The sequence below is a fragment of the Chiloscyllium plagiosum genome, unplaced genomic scaffold (genome assembly GCF_037043375.1).
Source record: "Chiloscyllium plagiosum isolate Xiang-an unplaced genomic scaffold, Cpla_swu_hap1 HiC_scaffold_12, whole genome shotgun sequence".
NCBI lineage: Eukaryota > Metazoa > Chordata > Chondrichthyes > Orectolobiformes > Hemiscylliidae > Chiloscyllium > Chiloscyllium plagiosum.
In genome coordinates, this window is record NW_028270150.1 from 42,207,034 (window position 1) to 42,225,608 (window position 18,575).

General features: G+C 44.5%; 1 protein-coding gene across 1 annotated transcript in view; it reads right to left on the minus strand.

Moving 5' to 3' along the window:
• Window positions 1–18,575, minus strand: part of tmprss7 (transmembrane serine protease 7) — a 92,808-nt gene that overhangs the window by 15,262 nt on the left and 58,971 nt on the right. The window contains exon 12 of the mRNA XM_087992713.1: window positions 4,819–4,926. Coding sequence (XP_087848839.1) covers window positions 4,819–4,926 — 108 coding nt within the window. The remainder of the gene's footprint in view (window positions 1–4,818; window positions 4,927–18,575) is intronic.

Below are 18,575 nucleotides of genomic sequence, written 5' to 3' on the forward strand. Positions count from 1 at the left end.
TCCTGCATATGTCCATACTGATGCTCTGGTAAGTAAACTGAACAGGAATGTATTGGTGCCAAGGGAACATATTAATTTGTAATTAATAGTACACAAATTATCCTAAGTTTTCAAAGTTTTCAATAAGCATTTGCTTGAGGGCAGACCAACCTCTGCATTACAATTGGCTTACAGCTCAATTTGATGACACATGTTAATTAAAAGTCATTTGCCATCAAACATAACAACTATCTGGTTCTCTCGTCCTTTCTACCTCACCTCAGTACTGCCCTGTCTTGCTTAATGTCCTCACCATCAGCTTTGTATTCCTCAGCATCTCCATCAGACTTTCCTTCTTGTCATGAGGAGGAGACTTGGTCCATATCCCTCTGTTTTAAGTTTTCATGCCCCCCTCCCCGTCACTGAGTTAGGTTGTGCTGGGTGCAGCAACTATTGTGGAGATTCTATCTGAAGTGTATTGGAATATTCTGTGTTTCCTTTCCTCCTCAGCAATCCAGACAATGGAAGCACATCTTCAGAGAGTAATTGCCTTTTTAATGACAGCCACAGAGGATGTATGGGCTGCTTTGGCACCAGTCTGAGTCTTTTATATTGGGGCCATTAGTCTTGCCTCAAAGCAGTACATCTTGTCACCCATGAACCACCCCTGGGGATGATGCAGGGGGAGGGCAAACATTCAAGGAATGTGGGAGTTGTTTTGAATGTATGTATCATGCCATCTCCCTGGATAGCACACACTGATATGCAAGAATTGCTGTCTGCAGTCACAAATGAGCTGTATTTTGAGGGAGGGAATTCCATTCCTGGTTAGAAATCTGCCAAATGGATGATGCCAGGGAGCTCTGAGCACCATACATGTATGGTCGATGGTCCATTGTACCTGAGGGAACTCAGTGATGGTTAGCTTAAGTCAATAGGCCAGATGGGCTCCTTCTGCACTGTGACAGTTCTGTGATTCTGTGAACTGTATGGATGTTGGTAAGAAAGGACATACTGTCTCTGGAGGCAGAGTAAAGGAGATTCATCAGACTAATGCTTGGGACAAGTGGTTGACTTATCAAGAACATCTCAACAAATTAGGTCTTTATTCATTGGAGTTTGGAAGAACGAGGGGGATTTTCTTGAAACCTACGAGATTCTGAGGGGGCTTGACAGACTAGATGTTTCTACTAGTATGGTAATTTCAATATTACTTACGGAATAAGGGGAAACATATTTAAAACTGAATTGTGAAAAAATTTCTATTCCCAGAGAGTAGTGAATGTCTGAATTTCTCTGCTGCAGAGATTTGTGAAGAGTACATCACTGAAAGCATGAAAGAGAAGGTAAAGTTTCAAATATCTGCCGAGTGGAGGGCTTTATGGAGCAAGTACAGAGGGGGAGTTGAGTCCTGAGACAGATGAACCATGATCTTATTGAATGATGGGCGAGCTTGGTGGCCAAATGGCCTACTTCTCTTTCTATTTCTTACAGCATTGTAGAGTCATACAGCATGGAAACAGACCCTTCAGTCCAACCAGTCCCTGCTGACCATAATCCCTGAACTAGTCCCACCTGCCTGCCCTGGTCCACATCCTTCCAAATCTTTCCTATTCATATACTTATCCAAATGTCTTTTAAACGTTGTAACTGGAAAGGCATCCCCCACTTCCTCTGGAAGTTCATTCTATGCACAAATCACTCTTTGTGTCAAATAATTGCCCCTCATGTCATTTTTAAATCTTTCTCCTTTCACTTTAAAAATATGCCCCTTGTCTTGAAATCCCCTATCCTAGGAAAAAATCACCTGCTATTTACTTTGTCTTAACCCCTCATGATTTTATAAATCTCTATACGGTCATCCCTCAACCTTCTACAGTCCAGTGAAATAAGTCCCAGCCTATTCAACCTCTCCCTTTTAACTCAAACTCTCCATTCACGGCGACATCCTGGTAAATTTCTTTTGAACTCTCTCCAGCTTAATAATATCCTTCCTATAATAGGATAATATAACATTTACTAAATATTTCTTATGTTCCTGTTATCATGATACAATCACCTCACCAATAGCTCATACAGCAGACAATGAATGTACTTATTGAAGTTCAGTTTCTGTTCAGAGAACATCATAAAGGAAATACTGGGAAACAACCTATTTATAATTTCAGAGTCTGGCATTCAAACTTCCATTTGCATTAAATATTACACAAAGTGGCAACTTACATGCAATCATTGACCCATAGTGACCACTCTAAGTTCATGCCTCATTTTGTACACCAATACCCCGTAAATTACTATTCTGTTCTCTTCTAAAATACCAGTTTCTTATGTTTGTTTATAGTTAATAGACCCTGCCATTGTTTCTGCTGCTCAGGTAGTCTCTTTATTAATGTCACTTAATAGCTATTTCAAAATATCCTGGAAAATATTGGCATATTTGTAACTCAGCATTCTTAACTACCGCCCCCTCCACCCCCCCCTCCCCCTTCCGACATCCCCTCCACTAACCACACCAGGCTTTGCACATTGTCCATATATCACAAACTGAAACATGTAAAACATGTAAAAATATGGGACTGAAATCCTAACACTTATTGCACACATGCTAAACAGTTGAAAGCTCTGGTATAACCTGGCTTCATCTCTTGTATTAAGGGAACTTAATACAATAAATAATTCCTTCAAAATATTTTACTGCTTTATTTGCAACTTTTGTTGGAGCAGAGGTTTTTAGGTCAACAATCAAAAACAAACTTTGCAATTTCACAACTTATGTTTATTTCTATATTACTGTCAAGTATTGGACTTAAATGAAGGAAAGCTGTCATGAGCTCACTTGTCAGACCCCATCTAGCTATTTGAAAATATCATTACAAAAAGAAATAAAGAAAACTGCCCACATCCTGAAAGAAATGTCTTCTCTTATTGGTCTCATTACCTTCAAATTTTTCACTACATTTTCAGCATAGGTTGGGAAATTATGTTTTCAGAGGTCACTTCTGAAGCTTGACATTTAAGAACATCATCTATTGAAGACAGATTTTTACAGAACAATGGGGGAAGTGTTTGCTCTTGAAACAATGTTACTATTGCTGCTATGGCTCAATATTCCTTTTCATTAGTGCTGTGTGTGTTTCATTTGTACTAATTTTCTATTAGTTATTATCCAGGTAGGCTGGATAATCCTGCTGTTTAATTTGGTCCCATCTGAGCCTTCTGCTAGAGAACAACAAGAGGCCAGAGATGGAAAACATCAGTAGTAATAGCAGATTAACAGTGGATCAAAGTATTGGTAATGGGGATACTCTATGGGAGTACAACAACACAAGATGAGTTTCTACCTCACAAAGTTTTGTTTTTTAACAATCATTAATCTTTTGATTTACAGTCTATCTAATCTGTATTATGATTTGGAGACACTTGTGTTGGACTGGGGTGTACAAAATTAAAAATCACACATCCCCAGGTTATAGTCCAATAGGTTTATTTGGAAGCACTAGCTTTCAGAGCGCTGCTCCTTCATCAGTTGGTTATCAACTGCCTGATGAAGGAGCAGCTCTCTGAAAGCTAGCGCTTCCAAATAAACCTGTTGGACTATAGCCTGGTGTTGTGTGATTTTTAACCTGTATTAAAAATTGTTCAAGACATCAATGTTATAGTGCAGGGCCTGGAAAAAGGGATTTGGTTCAGCAAGTACAAACTTTGCTGTAATTTTCAATGGCACGGATTCAGATGACATTTCCTCTAATGAACTGCACCCATTTCCTGCATTCCAATAACCAAGCATGGTCAGAGTGTGCTTTAGAAAGGCATGCGGTAGCATCTGGTAGTCTTGCCCTGTAAATTCTGGGTTTAAATTATGCTGCATGCAAAGTTTTTGACATTGTGAAACAGGGAGGAATTGGGGCATATTGTGACTATTTGAATAAAGTAAGAACCTTTAAGCAAGAGTCAATAAAGTGTGATGCTGGAAAAAGCACAGCAGGTCAGGCAGCATCTGAGGAGCAAGAATTGACATTTCGGGCATAACCCTTCATCAGGCCTGGGTCTGATTAAGTAAGCATATTAAGGGCTTGTGTAACTTACAGCACAAGGACAGAGAAAGAAATGTAAATTACAGAAGTGATTTCAATATTGAGTCATGTAAGGAAGAGAAATAAGAGCAGGAAAAGTGATATAAAGAAAAAATAATTTACTGAAGTACATTTTTAAAATCTTCAATAAATACTAAAACCTGAAGAAATGGGCTCCATACTTGTAACAATTAATTTTCAATGCCAGAGTGGTTGATTGTTAGTAATTAACAGATATCATTGTTAACAGAGTACATACACATTGTTGAAATGACAAGACTTATCTTTGTGGGGAATTCAGTTTGTATACACCATGCAATTACAGCACTTAGAACACCCAATGCCTCATTAGTGAGGCAGAAAGCAAAATGTTGTTTTTATAAAGCTAATTGTGAAATATACAATGACAAGCAAGCTTTATCGCCATTTAAATCTGCATCCATACTTTGCTTTCTGTTACTGTAACATTTCAGCAAATAACAGCAAGTGTTGTTACTTTGATAACAATATCAGTCCCAGCATATATATTTCTTTAAGCACTTGCAAAAGTAGCCTTTTGGAATAACATTTTTAATTTATGGCTTGCTGTGGATGGTTATGTATGGCAGCAGTGTATGACAGAAATTTGTCCACAATAATCTACATGTCTAATTTACAGCCTGCATAATTTTCTATCAATTAGGTTTTCTTCATGTAAAGCTTTCTAGCTATCGTTTCTTGTGAAGTAAATGTAGCTTTAAGGCAAATAGTCTTTGGAGGTACCTACAACAAAATACTTCATCACTTTCATCAAAGCAGTCATCTGATCCATCACAACGTTGAGACTGTCGGATGCACAGACCAGTAGAGCAAACATAATATCCATTAGGACAAGCTTTAGAAAAAAAAATGAGAATTGAGCTCATTTAATCTGCACAATGTTAACATTGTCTTGGAGGAAGTAAATGGAAAAAAACAGTGATTAAAAGAACAACTCTACCATACATCTGAAGTAACTTAACATCGAAGTCAAATTTTGTATGTGCCGGACTGAGCAAACTTGTTCATGTCAGAAACTGCATGTAATTCTTTGTGGTATTTGGACCAAGAGCAAGGATCATACCTTTCATCTTATGAACCGTGCCCAAAGCATTTCCCAGATATCTTTTGCAGTGGTAAACAGAAAGTTCTGTTCCACTTATTTCTTTCAGTTTATTAGTTCATTTGTTCTGCATTTGTTTATAAACAAAAAAAAGTACAATGTGGTAAAAATGCATACTTTCCTTTGACAGTGATGCAAAAGCAATTCTTAAGCTTAACTCTGGAGAAGAAAGATATAATTGTGTCATTCAGTCGCCAAATCACAAATAGGCTATCAATTACAAACACATCAGCCTATTGCTTTCAAAACAGAGATCTTAAGGGGTGGACTTCAACCAACCTTCTACCCCTAAGCTTCCCCTGCAGGAATGGAATGGGTGTATAATGAAAATAGGAGGAGAAAGTGAGGACTGCAGATGCTGGAGATCAGAGCTGGAAAGAAAATGTGTTGCTGGAAAAGCGCAGCAGGTCAGGCAGCATCCAAGGAGCAGGAGAATCGATGTTTCGGGCATGAGCCCTTCTTCAGGAATGAGGAAAGTGTGTCCAGCAGACTAAGATAAAAGGCAGGGAGGAGGGACTTGGGGGAGGGGCATTGGAAATGCGATAGGTGGAAGGAGGTTAAAGTGAGGGTGATAGGCCAGAGTGGGGGTGGGGGCGGAGAGGTCAGGAAGAAGATTGCAGGTTAGGAAGGTGGTGCTGAGTTCGAGGGTTGGGACTGAGACAAGGTGGGGGGAGGGGAAATGAGGAAACTGGAGAAATCTGAGTTCATCCCTTGTGGTTGGAGGGTTCCTAGGCAGAAGATGAGGCGCTCTTCCTCCAGCCGTCGTGTTGCTATGGTCTGGCAATGGAGGAGTCCAAGGACCTGCATGTCCTTGGTGGAGTGGGAGGGGGAGTTGAAGTGTTGAGCCATGGGGTGGTTGGGTTGGTTGGTCCGTGTGTCCCAGAGGTGTTCTCTGAAACGTTCCGCAAGTAAGCAGCCTGTCTCCCCAATCTCGAGGAGGCCACATCGGGTGCAGTGGATGCAGTAAATGATGTGTGTGGAGGTGCAGGTGAATTTGTGGCGGATATGAAAGGTTCCCTTGGGGCCTTGGAGGGAAGTAAGGGGGGAGGTGTGGGCGCAAGTTTTGCATTTCTTGCGGTTACAGGGGAAGGTGCGGGAGTGGCGGTTGGGTTGGTGGGGGGTGTGGACCTGACGAGGGAGTCACGGAGGGAGTGGTCTTTTCGGAACGCTGATAGGGGAGGGGAGGGAAATATATCTCTGGTGGTGGGGTCCGTTTGAAGGTGGCGGAAATGACGACGGATGATACGATGTATATGGAGGTTGGTGGGGTGGTAGGTGAGGACCAGTGGGGTTCTGTCCTGGTGGCAATTCCCTTGGGATCATTACTACTACATTTCCACTCAATTCCCAATCACCACGACAATAGCAATATATGTTTTATGTAAGTGACCTAGGTTCTTGCATGAAAAAAGAGAATGAATGTAAGACAGGAACATTTGACGCACTTTGGACCCCAAAGAAATATTCTCATGGAACAGCTAAGTTTTACTCAGCACTGAATCCATTGTATAAAGGCTGGTGGGATTGGTTTCAGAAAGACAGTAGAAACAGTCATTAAAGCAGCATTCAGATCATAAAAATCCATGTACTATTGATTTTTTTGGATTTCTAAGGATATTTGAGTTTAGAGTTTGTTTATTTCTGGCTTCTGGTTTGCTTATTTTATCTGATATAAGTACAGAGTTTAGGATGGGTGTCATTCTTGTAGCTGTGACCTGAATGGAGAATAAAGTCCAGCCACAGAAACAGCAAGAAGGAGCAGAAACTGGGCCTAGAGGGAGGGAGACTTCTCCCCAGTCTCACAGGTCCTTTGGACTATGTTGGCTTCCAGGATTGCCTGAAGAGCAGCATATGCACTTCGTCAGGTATGCTTCTGATATCTCCAACCTCAGACTCATAGACATTTAAATCCACAAGGCCATTCAGCCCATCATGTCTACAACAATCAACAACAATCTGACCACTCTAAGCCAATTTTAATCCCTCTTCATCTTCCACAGCTTACCTTAAATGTATGACCACTGGTAGTATGTCTTCCTATCCACTTTCCATTCCCTCATAATCTCGAACATACCTCTCCAGTCTCCTCTCAACCTTTGTTGCTCCAAGGTAAACAATCCCAGCCTATCCAAACTTTCCTCATAACTCAAACCCTTTTTTTCAAGATGGCAGCATTGAAGTAGTAGCATTTGGACCAGGGTCCTGAGCCCAGGACTTGTCTGCTTCCACCTGCTTTTCTTTTTTCTCTTTCTTTTTACATTTGCTCTCTTATTGTTTTCTTTTGTTTCTCCTTTATTTGCAGCAGAGATGCAGGTGATTTGTCTCAGGACGATGGCACCAGTGACAGCAGATCCTTCGTGGAATGGCAGCAACAGCTGGAACCATTCTTTCCTGGAATGGCAGTCTTAGGACGAGGCAGCGGCAGCAACACAAACCAGAACAAGGTACCTCAGCCGAAGATCCCAGGTTTAATCCTCAGTTCAAAGTCACATCAGCCCGAGGTCCCAGGCTGAATCCCTGGTCCAGACACACAGTCTGATCTGAGGCTGCAAGCCATGGCTAGGCCTGTGTACCAGACAGCAGGGGCAGTAACGTTCCAATGTTCCAGTGCTTGCAGCATGCAGGGACTCGAGACACCTTTGTGGCGCAAATTCCATTTGCCGCTTCTGTACCCACCTGAGCAATCTGTTAATATCCTCCTGCAGTATGGCTATCCTCCTCACTATTTACGATCCTACCTATACTCAAGTCATCTGCGAATGTTTTGGTCCTACCCTCTGCATTTAAATCAAAATAAGTTACACCACCCACAGCAAGGGCCCAGCTCATGAACTCCATATTTTTATTTTTCTGTCAGGTGGGGTCTCAAGACTCATGTCAGAGGCAGGGGAGTGATCGAGATGTTTCCTTTTCAAATGGCTCTGTTTCTTTTACTTCTGCTTTTGTTTTGAATCCTTTCTTATGTATTCTAAAATGGTGCCGGAGAATGGCGATTTTGTGCATCTTTCAGTGTACTCCTGTACTTCAGTACACAAGACAATAAAATCTAATTCTAAGACCTTCCAGCTCAGGCAGCACACTTGTAAATCTCCTTTGCAACTTCTTTAGTGCAATCATATTCTTCCTATAATGTGGTAACCACAACTACATGCAATAGTCCAGTTGGGGCCGAACCAGCATTTTATAAAGCTCCAGCATAACTTACTTGGTCTTGTATTCATTGTCATGGCTAATAAAGGCAAGTATCCCATATGCCTTCTTAACCACCATACCTACCCGAGAAAATACACACCAAATTCACTCTAATCTTCAGTACTTTCCAGTATTTTAACCATTACAATGTAATTCCTTGGAGAAAGTGAGGACTGCAGATGCTGGAGATCAGAGCTGAAAATGTGTTGCTGGAAAAGCCCAGCAGGTCAGGCAGCATCCAAGGAGCAGGAGAATCGAAGGGCTCGTGCCCGAAACGTCGATTCTCCTGCTCCTTGGATGCTGTCTGACCTGCTGTGCTTTTCCAGCAACACATTTTCAGCATTGTAATTCCTTACCTTGTTAATCTTCCGAAGGCTCATTATTCCACACCTTTGTGGCGCAAATTCCATTTGCCACTTCTGTACCCACCTGAGCAATCTGTTAATATCCTCCTGCAGTATGGCTATCCTCCTCACTATTTACGACCCTACCTATACTCACGTCATCTGCGAATGTCTTGGTCCTACCCTCTGCATTTAAATCTAAATAAGTTACACCACCCACAGCAAGGGCCCAGCTCAAGCTCTATGTATCTTCAATAGAAACAGATTTCCTGTCACAGAAACATCTCTCTACCTTTGCTTTTTTGCCTTCTCCTTCTCGGCTAATTTTGGATCCAACATGACTTGTATTTCATGGGCTCTCCCTGATTAATCCATGAGTCTCGAAATACAGATTTATGTTATCCCTCTGAATTCTTTCTAATAACTTCCCCACCGCCAAGGTTAGTTTGACTGGTCTGTAATTTCCTTGGTCTGTTCCTTTTTCTTTTTTGAATAATGGGACAATGTTAGCACTTTTCCAGTTCTCTGGCGCCTCATTGTGGCCAGAGAGGATCTGAAAATTACTGCAGGGCCCCTGATATCTCTTCCCCTGCCTTCCTCAACAGGCATCTGTGGATTAATCCATGTTAAGTATGTAAAATGTATTAGTATCTCCCCTTTCTCTATGTTCATTTTTTCTAATATAACCAAATCACATTATTGCTATGATTTTGGAGGCCATTTGGCCTATCGTTCCTGAATCTATTCTCTTACTTAGCGTCAATCTCCTGCCTTTTCCTCATATCATTGCGCACCATTTGTATCCAAATAATCATCCGTTGCCCTCTTGAATGCCTGATTGAGCCAGCCTCACCACATTTCCAGGCAGTGGATTCTATACCCAAACTATACACAGTATGAAAAAAAAATTTCTTTCTTCACATTTGCTTTGTTTATGAATAGCTTTAAATCAATGCCGTCTTGTTTTTTATTGTTTTACAAGCAGGAACAGATTTTCCCCATCTACTCTATGCAGCCCACTCATGATCTTGAAAATCTCCATCAAATTTTCCCTCAGCCTTCTTTTCTTCAAGAACCATCCCAACCTCTCCGATTCATCCTCCCCAGGCATCTGTGTGGAGTTTGCACATTCTCCCTTTGTCCGTATGGGTTTCCTCCAGGTGTTCCTGTTTCCTCCCACAATTCCTAAGATGTGCAGGTTAGGTGGATTGGCCACACTAAATTGCTCATAATGTCTAGGAAGTGTCGGTCAGGTGGATTAGCCATGGGCAATGCAGGGTTACAGGGGTAGGGTAGGGGGCATGGGTCTGGCGGGATGCTCTTTGGAGCATCAGTATGGACTTGATGGGTCAAATGGCCTATTTCTACACTGTAGGGTTTCCATGATTCCATGATTCTTCAATCCCTCTCACTATGTTGCCTGAGTATCTTTTAACCCCGTATGTTGAGTTCCAATTCTGCCCATTTTTCAGCCAAGTCTCTGTCATAGGAATGATATCGCACTTCCACAAACCTATCTGTGCCCTTGCCTCATCCCTCTTATTCCCTAGGCTCCTTGCATTAAAAGTCTATCTCGCCTCACTAAACTCACTTCTTCCTTACCTAGTTTACGTTCCCTCTGCCTTCAAAACTCATTTGCTTGCGTTTTAACTCATAATTCCATTTCAGGTTCTCTCTACTCTGAAATCCTCTTCAGGATCATATCCACCTGACAATCTAGCTTACACCTACTTCCACAGCATTAACAAACCTCCCTGTGAGGATGTCAGTCCGTTAATGTTCAGATGTAACCAATCCAACTTGTGCAGGTCCCTGCTTCCCTGTTCTGTTTAAGGAAGTCCAACTTCTCTGAGGAATCTTAAATCTTAAAGCCTCTTTCATTAGTCTTAAGGGCGGAATAGTCCATTTAAGGAAACTGCTCACACCAAGTAATGGCCACCCTCCTGCTGTCTTTGACTCACCTACATTTTATCCAAGATTCACTTCAGTCCAGCAAACTAGCTATGATGGCCATTATCTGCTGCTTGCATCGAACCTGAGCATCAACATCTCGCAATGTCTGCTCCTCTGTATTTATGACTTGGAGGTGCCGGTGTTGGACTGGGGTGTACAAAGTCAAAAATCCCACAACACCAGGTTATAGTCCAACAGATTTATTTGGAAGCACTAGCTTTCGGAGCGCTGTTCCTAATGAAGGCACTGAAGTCATTCCCCAGTGCCTTGGGAAACATGCTCAATCAAACTTTTAAGTTGAGAGGACTGTTTGTTTCCCTCTTATTTCCCTCTCTTGTAAACTTACACTATCTGACTCTTCATTAACAGTTCTTCTTACATCCTTCACCACTCCATGAATTCTTCATTAAGGAACATATAAACCTTTCAGCTAACTTTCATATGAATGACAAACAGACTTAGAGGCTATGAAAAGATATTGTAGATCTGAATGCCAAATGTGAAAAGTTAATCTGTCAACTACCAAACACAGTAATTATCTTGACTACATTTCTCAGTCATATGCCAACTTATAATACACTCCTTAAAAGATGGTTTACTAATCCTTGGTTACTCCTACATCAGCTGCTCAGTGGTTTCAAAATAAAGAGTGGAAGCTGACTGTTGTTGATGTTTGGGTCTTTGAAACATTTGTGACCATTGACTTGCGAAGGGCTAGTTATTCATTATAGATGTTCAATGACTACAAGGACAGTCAAGCTCAGCTCCCAACCCACTGCTGGTGCATATTCATTGAGGGAGTGAAAAGGAGTGCTTTACATCCTACATGTGTCATTCCCACTGCGCAACTGCTGACTCCACTACTTTATTTTCCAACAATCCCACTGATCTGCAGCCACATATAATACAGGTCATCAGTGATACCTTGAATGTTCCTGTCCATTTGGCTCCTGGGGGAAACCATAATCGGATTGGCAGCTACTTGAGCTTTCAATAAAGTTGAAGAGGCTGGTGACAGAGATTCTTGCTATGAAGGCCTGATCGTGCTTCCCTAAAAAGACTTACATGCCCTGAGGATGACTGCACAACACTGATGCCGTGGGTTGGGAGTCCACACATATTAGTAGCTGGTTCCTTCATAAATTCAATAATGCCTTGAATGCTTTGCAATACCCCAAAATGTGAGAACTCCACATGTTGAAAGAATTTCTCTTTTCAAGGCTTCATCTTTGTAGGTCCCATTTCATTCCGCCTCATCACAGCTGGGGAAGGGATTGCCATCCATTGAGCCAGTTCTTTGACTGTCATTGCCACCACCACCTGCTTCTGCTTGCTTCTCCTGGCTGCTTGAGCAAATGCAAATCCCTTGAATGCATGCAGAGTACCAATGCTGGTGAATAGGGGTAGCATCTGCAACTGTATCGCAAGAGGATTATGCTATTCTGTTGTATCTTCAAGGCCTCATTGGTGAAAACAGAAAAAAGACAAGAGCTATCAGACAGGTGACCTGAGTCAAAATGCAGCTTGTGGTCATCATGCTAACTGAATTTGCAACTTCATGAAGTACATGAAGAGTTAGAAATTACAGGCAGATATGATTTTCAGTAAACTGCTTGCCTTGTTATCATGACTGTCCGTTGCTCTTGAAGGGCACTGATCACCTTTTGGAGATGCCAGTGTTGGACTGGGGTGTACAAAGTTAAAAATCACACAACACCAGGTTATAGTCCAACAGGTTTAATTGGAAGCACACTAGCTTTCGGAGCAACGCTCCTTCATCAGGTGGTAGTGGAGAGCTCAGTCCTAACACACAGAATTTATAGCAAAAATTTACAGTGTGATGTAACTGAAATTATATATTGAAAAATTGATTGTCTGTTAAGCCTTTCATCTGCTAGAATACCGTGATAGTTGCACTTCTTTCACGTGTAAATCACAAAACCTTTTTTTATAAAAAGTTGCATTCTCAGGTTAGCTGTTAACAACGGTGATAGCGAGACAATATGTTGAAGGTGTTGGCCCCCTGTGTTCTCTGTCTATAACATGATGTTTAGATTGATTCTAATCTAAAAAGTGAGATAACGGAGTTTTACATAAATGCATGCAGTTTTTGAGCAAAGTACAATGTAACCCTGAAAGTACAAATTTACCCCACAAAATATACGTGTGCATGTGGGTCTTTGTCTGTCTGTCTGGGTTGGGAGTTGTGAGTATGAGAAAGTGTATGTGTGTGTGTAGTGAGTGCAGAGTGTCTTAAGTCTGTGAGGGGGGGTGCATGTGTGAGTGTGGGAGTGTGTGTGTCTGTAAGGGTGTGTGTGGGTGTCTGTGTGCGCGTCTGTGTGTATGTGTGTCCGTGTGTATGTGTGGATAGGAGTGCCTGTGTGTGTGTGAAGGAGTATCTGTGTGTGTGTATAGTGCAATGGTGATCACTTGTAAAGTGACATGAACCCAAGGTCCCGGTTGAGGTCCTCCCTATGGGTACCGAATTTAGCTAGCATGTCACATTACAGGTGACCACCATTGCACTATACACACACACACAGATACTCCTATACAAACACACTCTCACATACACAGGCACTACTATACACACATACACACAGACACACATACACACACACAGACACCCACACACACCCTTACAGACACACACACTCCCACGCTCACACATGCACCCTCTCACAAACTTAAGACACTCTGCACTCACTACACACAAACACATACATTTTCTCACACTCACAACTCCCAACCCAGACAGACACACACACACAGACACACAAAGACCCACATGCACACATATATTTTGTGGGGTGAATTTGTACATGCAGGGTTACATTGTACCTTGCTCAAAAACTGCATGCATTCATGTAGAACTCTGAGCTCAAAAACTGCATGAGCTCAAAAACTCCGTTATCTCACTTTTTAGATTAGAATCAATCTAAACATCATGGCATAGACAGAGAACTCAGGGGGCCAACACCTTCAACATTTTGTCTAGCTATCACCATTGTTAACAGCTAACCCGAGAATGCAACTTTTTAACAAAAGGTTTTATGATTTACACATGAAAGAAGTGAAACTATCACAGTATTCTAACAGATGAAAGGCTTAACAGACAATCAATTTTTCAATGTATAATTTCAGTTACATCACACTGTAAATTTTTGCTATAAATTCTGTGTGTTAGGATTGAGCCCTCCACTGCCACCTGAATGAAGGAGCGTCGCTCCGAAAGCTAGTGTGCTTCCAATTAAACCTGTTGGGCTATTACCTGGTGTTGTGTGATTTTTAACACTGATCACCTTGATTGGTAATCTGATGGTGGGTGTTCATCCCCTGCTATTACTTCAGATCCTTATATTCTGTGCTATTTTCTCTTTTACAAAGGGTGGATAAATGTGATTAGATATTGAATGGGAAAATGCAACTCTGTCCAGAGTACCTGTAGTGAGTGAGCTAGGAAAGAGAGAAGTATAAGATAAAGATAAACAGAATAGAGAGCTGTTCAACAGATAGGAAGGAGCAAGGTGTCGAAGCTGTCATAGGTGCAGTCCCAGCATCTGAAATTGCTGCTATTTAAGAACAAGATTATGATAGTAATTAGTGTGAGGACAATAAACATGAAGTGAGTGTGCTCCGGGAGTGATGCAAGATCTGGACATCCCTAATTGCCCCCGAAAAGGTGTTGGTGAGATGCCTTCTTAAATCCTTGATGGCCACACGGTGCAGGTACAATATGCTACTGCTGAGAAGGGAGTTTTTGATCCTGCTACAGTGAAGGAGCAGTGATATAGCTCCAAGTCAGAATGATGAGTTATTAGGAAGAGAACTTGCATATGGTTATGCTTCTATTTTTTTTATTTCAAAAATATATTTTATTCATAAAATACTTTGATGATCTGTACAACTGGACATGCCATACATATGTAAACATTCCATTTGTTTGCATACCGAAAACAGAGTAATCATTCCTCTTTACAGGTCTGTACGATTACATTTTTAGCTGAGGGATCAGCAGAGCCCAAATGACAGTGTGAGCCCCCTGTTCTTCTTTAGACAGGCAGATGTTACATGGTGGTCTTTCCCCACCGCACCTTGGCGGCAGCTGCCCCAAGCTTTAGCGCGTCCCTCAACACGTAGTCCTGGACCTTGGAATGTGCCAGTCTGCAGCATACTGGACTGGACTATGCGGACCCTGGGCCCGACCCGAAGACGCCAGAGCAGGGAAATGGCTTCAGCGTGGAGCCGGACAGCTACCTCAGCCCTGGGAGGGTCCAGCGGTTTGCCGTCACCACGGGGATGCACACAGCTATCCCAGAGGGGCAAGATCAGCAGCAAATGGACAGTGTCAACCTCGTAAACTGTTAAAATGGGGTTTAAAAATTGCCAGCATCAATGTGCGTAGCATCAAATCGGCTATGCGCTGTGTTTCTACGATGGCCTTCCTGGCCAACGTTAAAGCCGACGTCCTGTTTCTGTAGGAGTGTGGGATACTGCACCTCAGCAGCTACAGAAGATGGTCGAGCTTGTGGGCCCTTGGACCGTCAGTTTGGTCGGGGGGGGGCAACGATAGCCACACCTCCGGCCTGGGTATCCTGTTGCGAGGAGGCAACTTCACCATCTCCGAGGTTAAGGAGGTAGTGGGCGGGCGCCTCCTCATCGCTGACATCATGTACAGGAATGCTCCCCTGAGACTGATTAATGTGTACGCCCCAGTGGGTAAGAGGGAACGGTTGGCCATCCTGCAGCAGCTTCCACTATTGCTGACTACGTCCAGGCCGGTCATTCTGGCCGGAGACTTCAACTGTATCATTGATGCAGATGGATGATCTGGTGGGGGGGGGGGGGGGGCGGGGGACAGTAAACTGGACGCCACGTCCAGAGCCCTGATGGACACGGTAAAAGATGCCAAGCTGCACGATGTCTTCAGCACCCCTGCAGACGGAGCGCAGCGTAGATACACCTGGTCACGGGCAGACGGGTTTATCCACTCAAGGATAGATTACCTGTTTGTGTCCCGAACGCTCTCGGTCAGATCCACCGATGTCAAGCCGGTGTTCTTCTTTGACCACTGCCTCCTGCTGGCCGACTGTCACCTACAGGACGAGCAGCGGGCTGGTAAGGGAACGTGGAAGCTGAACACAAAGCTGTTGACCCCGGGAAACAGTGAGGAGCTCAGGAGGGACTACGCAGGTTGGAGAACCGTGAAGGCCCTCTTTGAGTCCCCAGCGGACTGGTGGGAAACAGTAAAAGGGAACATCAAGAGATTCTTCATCCTCAAAGGTGTTCAGGAGGCGAGAGAGAGGCGGGGAAAACTGTCCCAGCTCCAGGAAAGTATGCAGAACCTGCTCCTGCTGCAGATGATGGGGGTCGATGTCACGGAGGACCTCAAGGAGGTGAAGGGCCAGCACGCCTCGCTCTATTGCCTCAGAGGCCTCCAAGATAATCTTCCGGTCCAGGGTCCGCTCGGTGGAGCAGGACGAGACGTGCTCACGTTTCTTCTTCCAGAAGGTGCACAAAGAGAGCTCCGTGCTCAGCAGCCTGAAGGAAGAAGATGGCTCGATAACGTCATCTCAGGCTGACGTCATGAGGATCAGTAAATCCTTCAATGCCAGTCTGTATGTCGCGAAGCCAACCGACAGCGCGGCCTCCCAGTCATTCCTGTTCTCTATCACGGAGATCTTAGACGACAGAACACGTGCGAGGCTGGACCAGCCGCTATCTCTGGACGAGCTGACCAAGGCCCTCGAGTCATTCGAAAAGAATAAAACTCCCGGAAGCGACGGCTTACCGGTCGAGCTCTATTCCACTCTGTGGGACTTGATTGGCCAGGACCTGCTGGAGGTGTATGTCAGTATGCTTCGGGCAGGTACCATGAGTGAATCCATGAGGAAAGGCATCATCACCCTCATCTACAAGCGGAAGGGGGAGAGGGAGGAACTCAAAAATTGGAGACCAATCTCACTGTTGAATGCGGATTACAAAATTCTGTCAAAGGTAATCGCCAACCAGGTCAGGTCTGCTCTGGGGTTGGTGATTCACCCTGACCAAACCTGTGCTGTACCGGGCAGGAAGATCGCTGAGAGTCTCGCTCTCCTCAGGGATACGATCGCCTACGTGCAGGACAGAGGGTTGGACACCTGCCTGATCAGCCTCGACCAGGAGAAAGCCTTTGACAGGATATCACACAGGTATATTAGAGATGTTCTCTCCAAAATGGGCTTTGGGGAGGGAATCTGCAATTGGATCAGACTGCCCTACACCAACATTGTCAGTGCAGTCTCAATCAATGGGTGGGAACCAGATAGCTTCCCAGTCAGATCTGGAGTCAAGCAGGGCTGCCCTCTCTCTCCTGCCTTGTTTGTGTGCTGCATAGAGCCATTTGCTGAGTCCATCAGGAAGGATGCGAGCCTGAGAGGGGTGACTATTCCTGGCAGCGGGGCCTGCAGGTTAAGGCCTCTCTGCACATGGATGACGTCGCCGTTTTCTGCTCGAATCCGCTGTCCGTGTGCAGACTCATGTGCATCTGTGACCAGTTCGAATGGGCCTCGGGGGCCAAGGTAAACCGAGGCAAGAGCGAGGCCATGCTCTTCGGGAACTGGGACGACCAATCCTCAATCCCCTTCACCATCAGGACCGACCACCTGAAGGTGCTGGGCATTTGGTTTGGGGGGGCTGGGGCATGCGCCAAGTCTTGGGAGGAGTGTATCAGCAAAGTGAGGCAGAAACTGGGCAGATGGAAGCTACGGTCGCTCTCCATCGCGGGAAAAAACCTGGTCATCAGGTGTGAGGCACTGTCATTGCTATTATACGTGGCACAGGTCTGGCCTATTCCCAGAACCTGTGCCGCTGCAGTCACCCGGGCCATCTTCCAGTTTATATGGAGGTCAAAGATGGACCGGGTCCAAAGGGACTCGCTGTACAAAGATCTGGGCAACGGGGGAAAAAATACACCCAATGCCACCCTCACCCTGATGGCCATCTTTGTGTGTGGCTGCATCAAGCTGTGCGTGGATCCCCGGTACGCAAACACCAAGTGTCACTACGTACTGAGGTTCTACCTGTCCCCGGTGTTGCAAAGGATGGGCCTGGCCTCGCTGCCGCGGAACGCTCCAAGTAGTTGGACCGTTCCGTATCACCTGTCCTTCGTGGAGAAATTTATGAAGAAAAATACCTTTGACCACAAGTCCATCAGGAAGTGGTCAGCACGTAGTGTCCTTGAGACCCTTCAGGAAAAGCAGAGGGCGGATCCTATCGAGCGGTTCCCTGAGCAGACTGTCAAAGCCATTTGGCAGAATGCCTCATCGCCAGAACTTTCCAACAAGCACCAAGACATGGCTTGGTTGGTGGTGGGAAGGGCTCTGTCTGTGAGATCCTTAATGCACGCCCGGACTCTCTGCCGCACCGCACGCTGCCCTCGAAGTGGCTGCGGGGGGGACGAGACTGTCACACACCTCCTTCTGGAATGTGCCTACGCAGAAGAAGTCTGGAGAGGAATGCAGTGGTGTTTGTCGAGGTTCGTCCCGAGCAGTGCCGTGACGCGGGACTCCGTGCTCTACGGCCTGTTCCCCGGGACGCACACCAAGACGAACATCAACTGCACCTGGAGGATCATCAACTCGGTGAAGGACGCTCTCTGGGTGGTCCGAAACCTGTTGATCTTCCAGCTAAAGGAGTTGACCCCGACTGAGTGTTGAGGACTGGCACATTCCAAGGTCCAGGACTACGTGTTGAGGGACGCGCTGAAGCCTGGGGCAGCTGCCGCCAAGGCGCGGTGGGGAAAGACCACTGTGTAACATCTGCCTGCCTAAAGAAGAACAGGGGGCCCACGCTGTCATTTGGGCTCTGCTGACGCCTCAGCTAAAAATGTAATCGTACAGACTTGTAAATAGG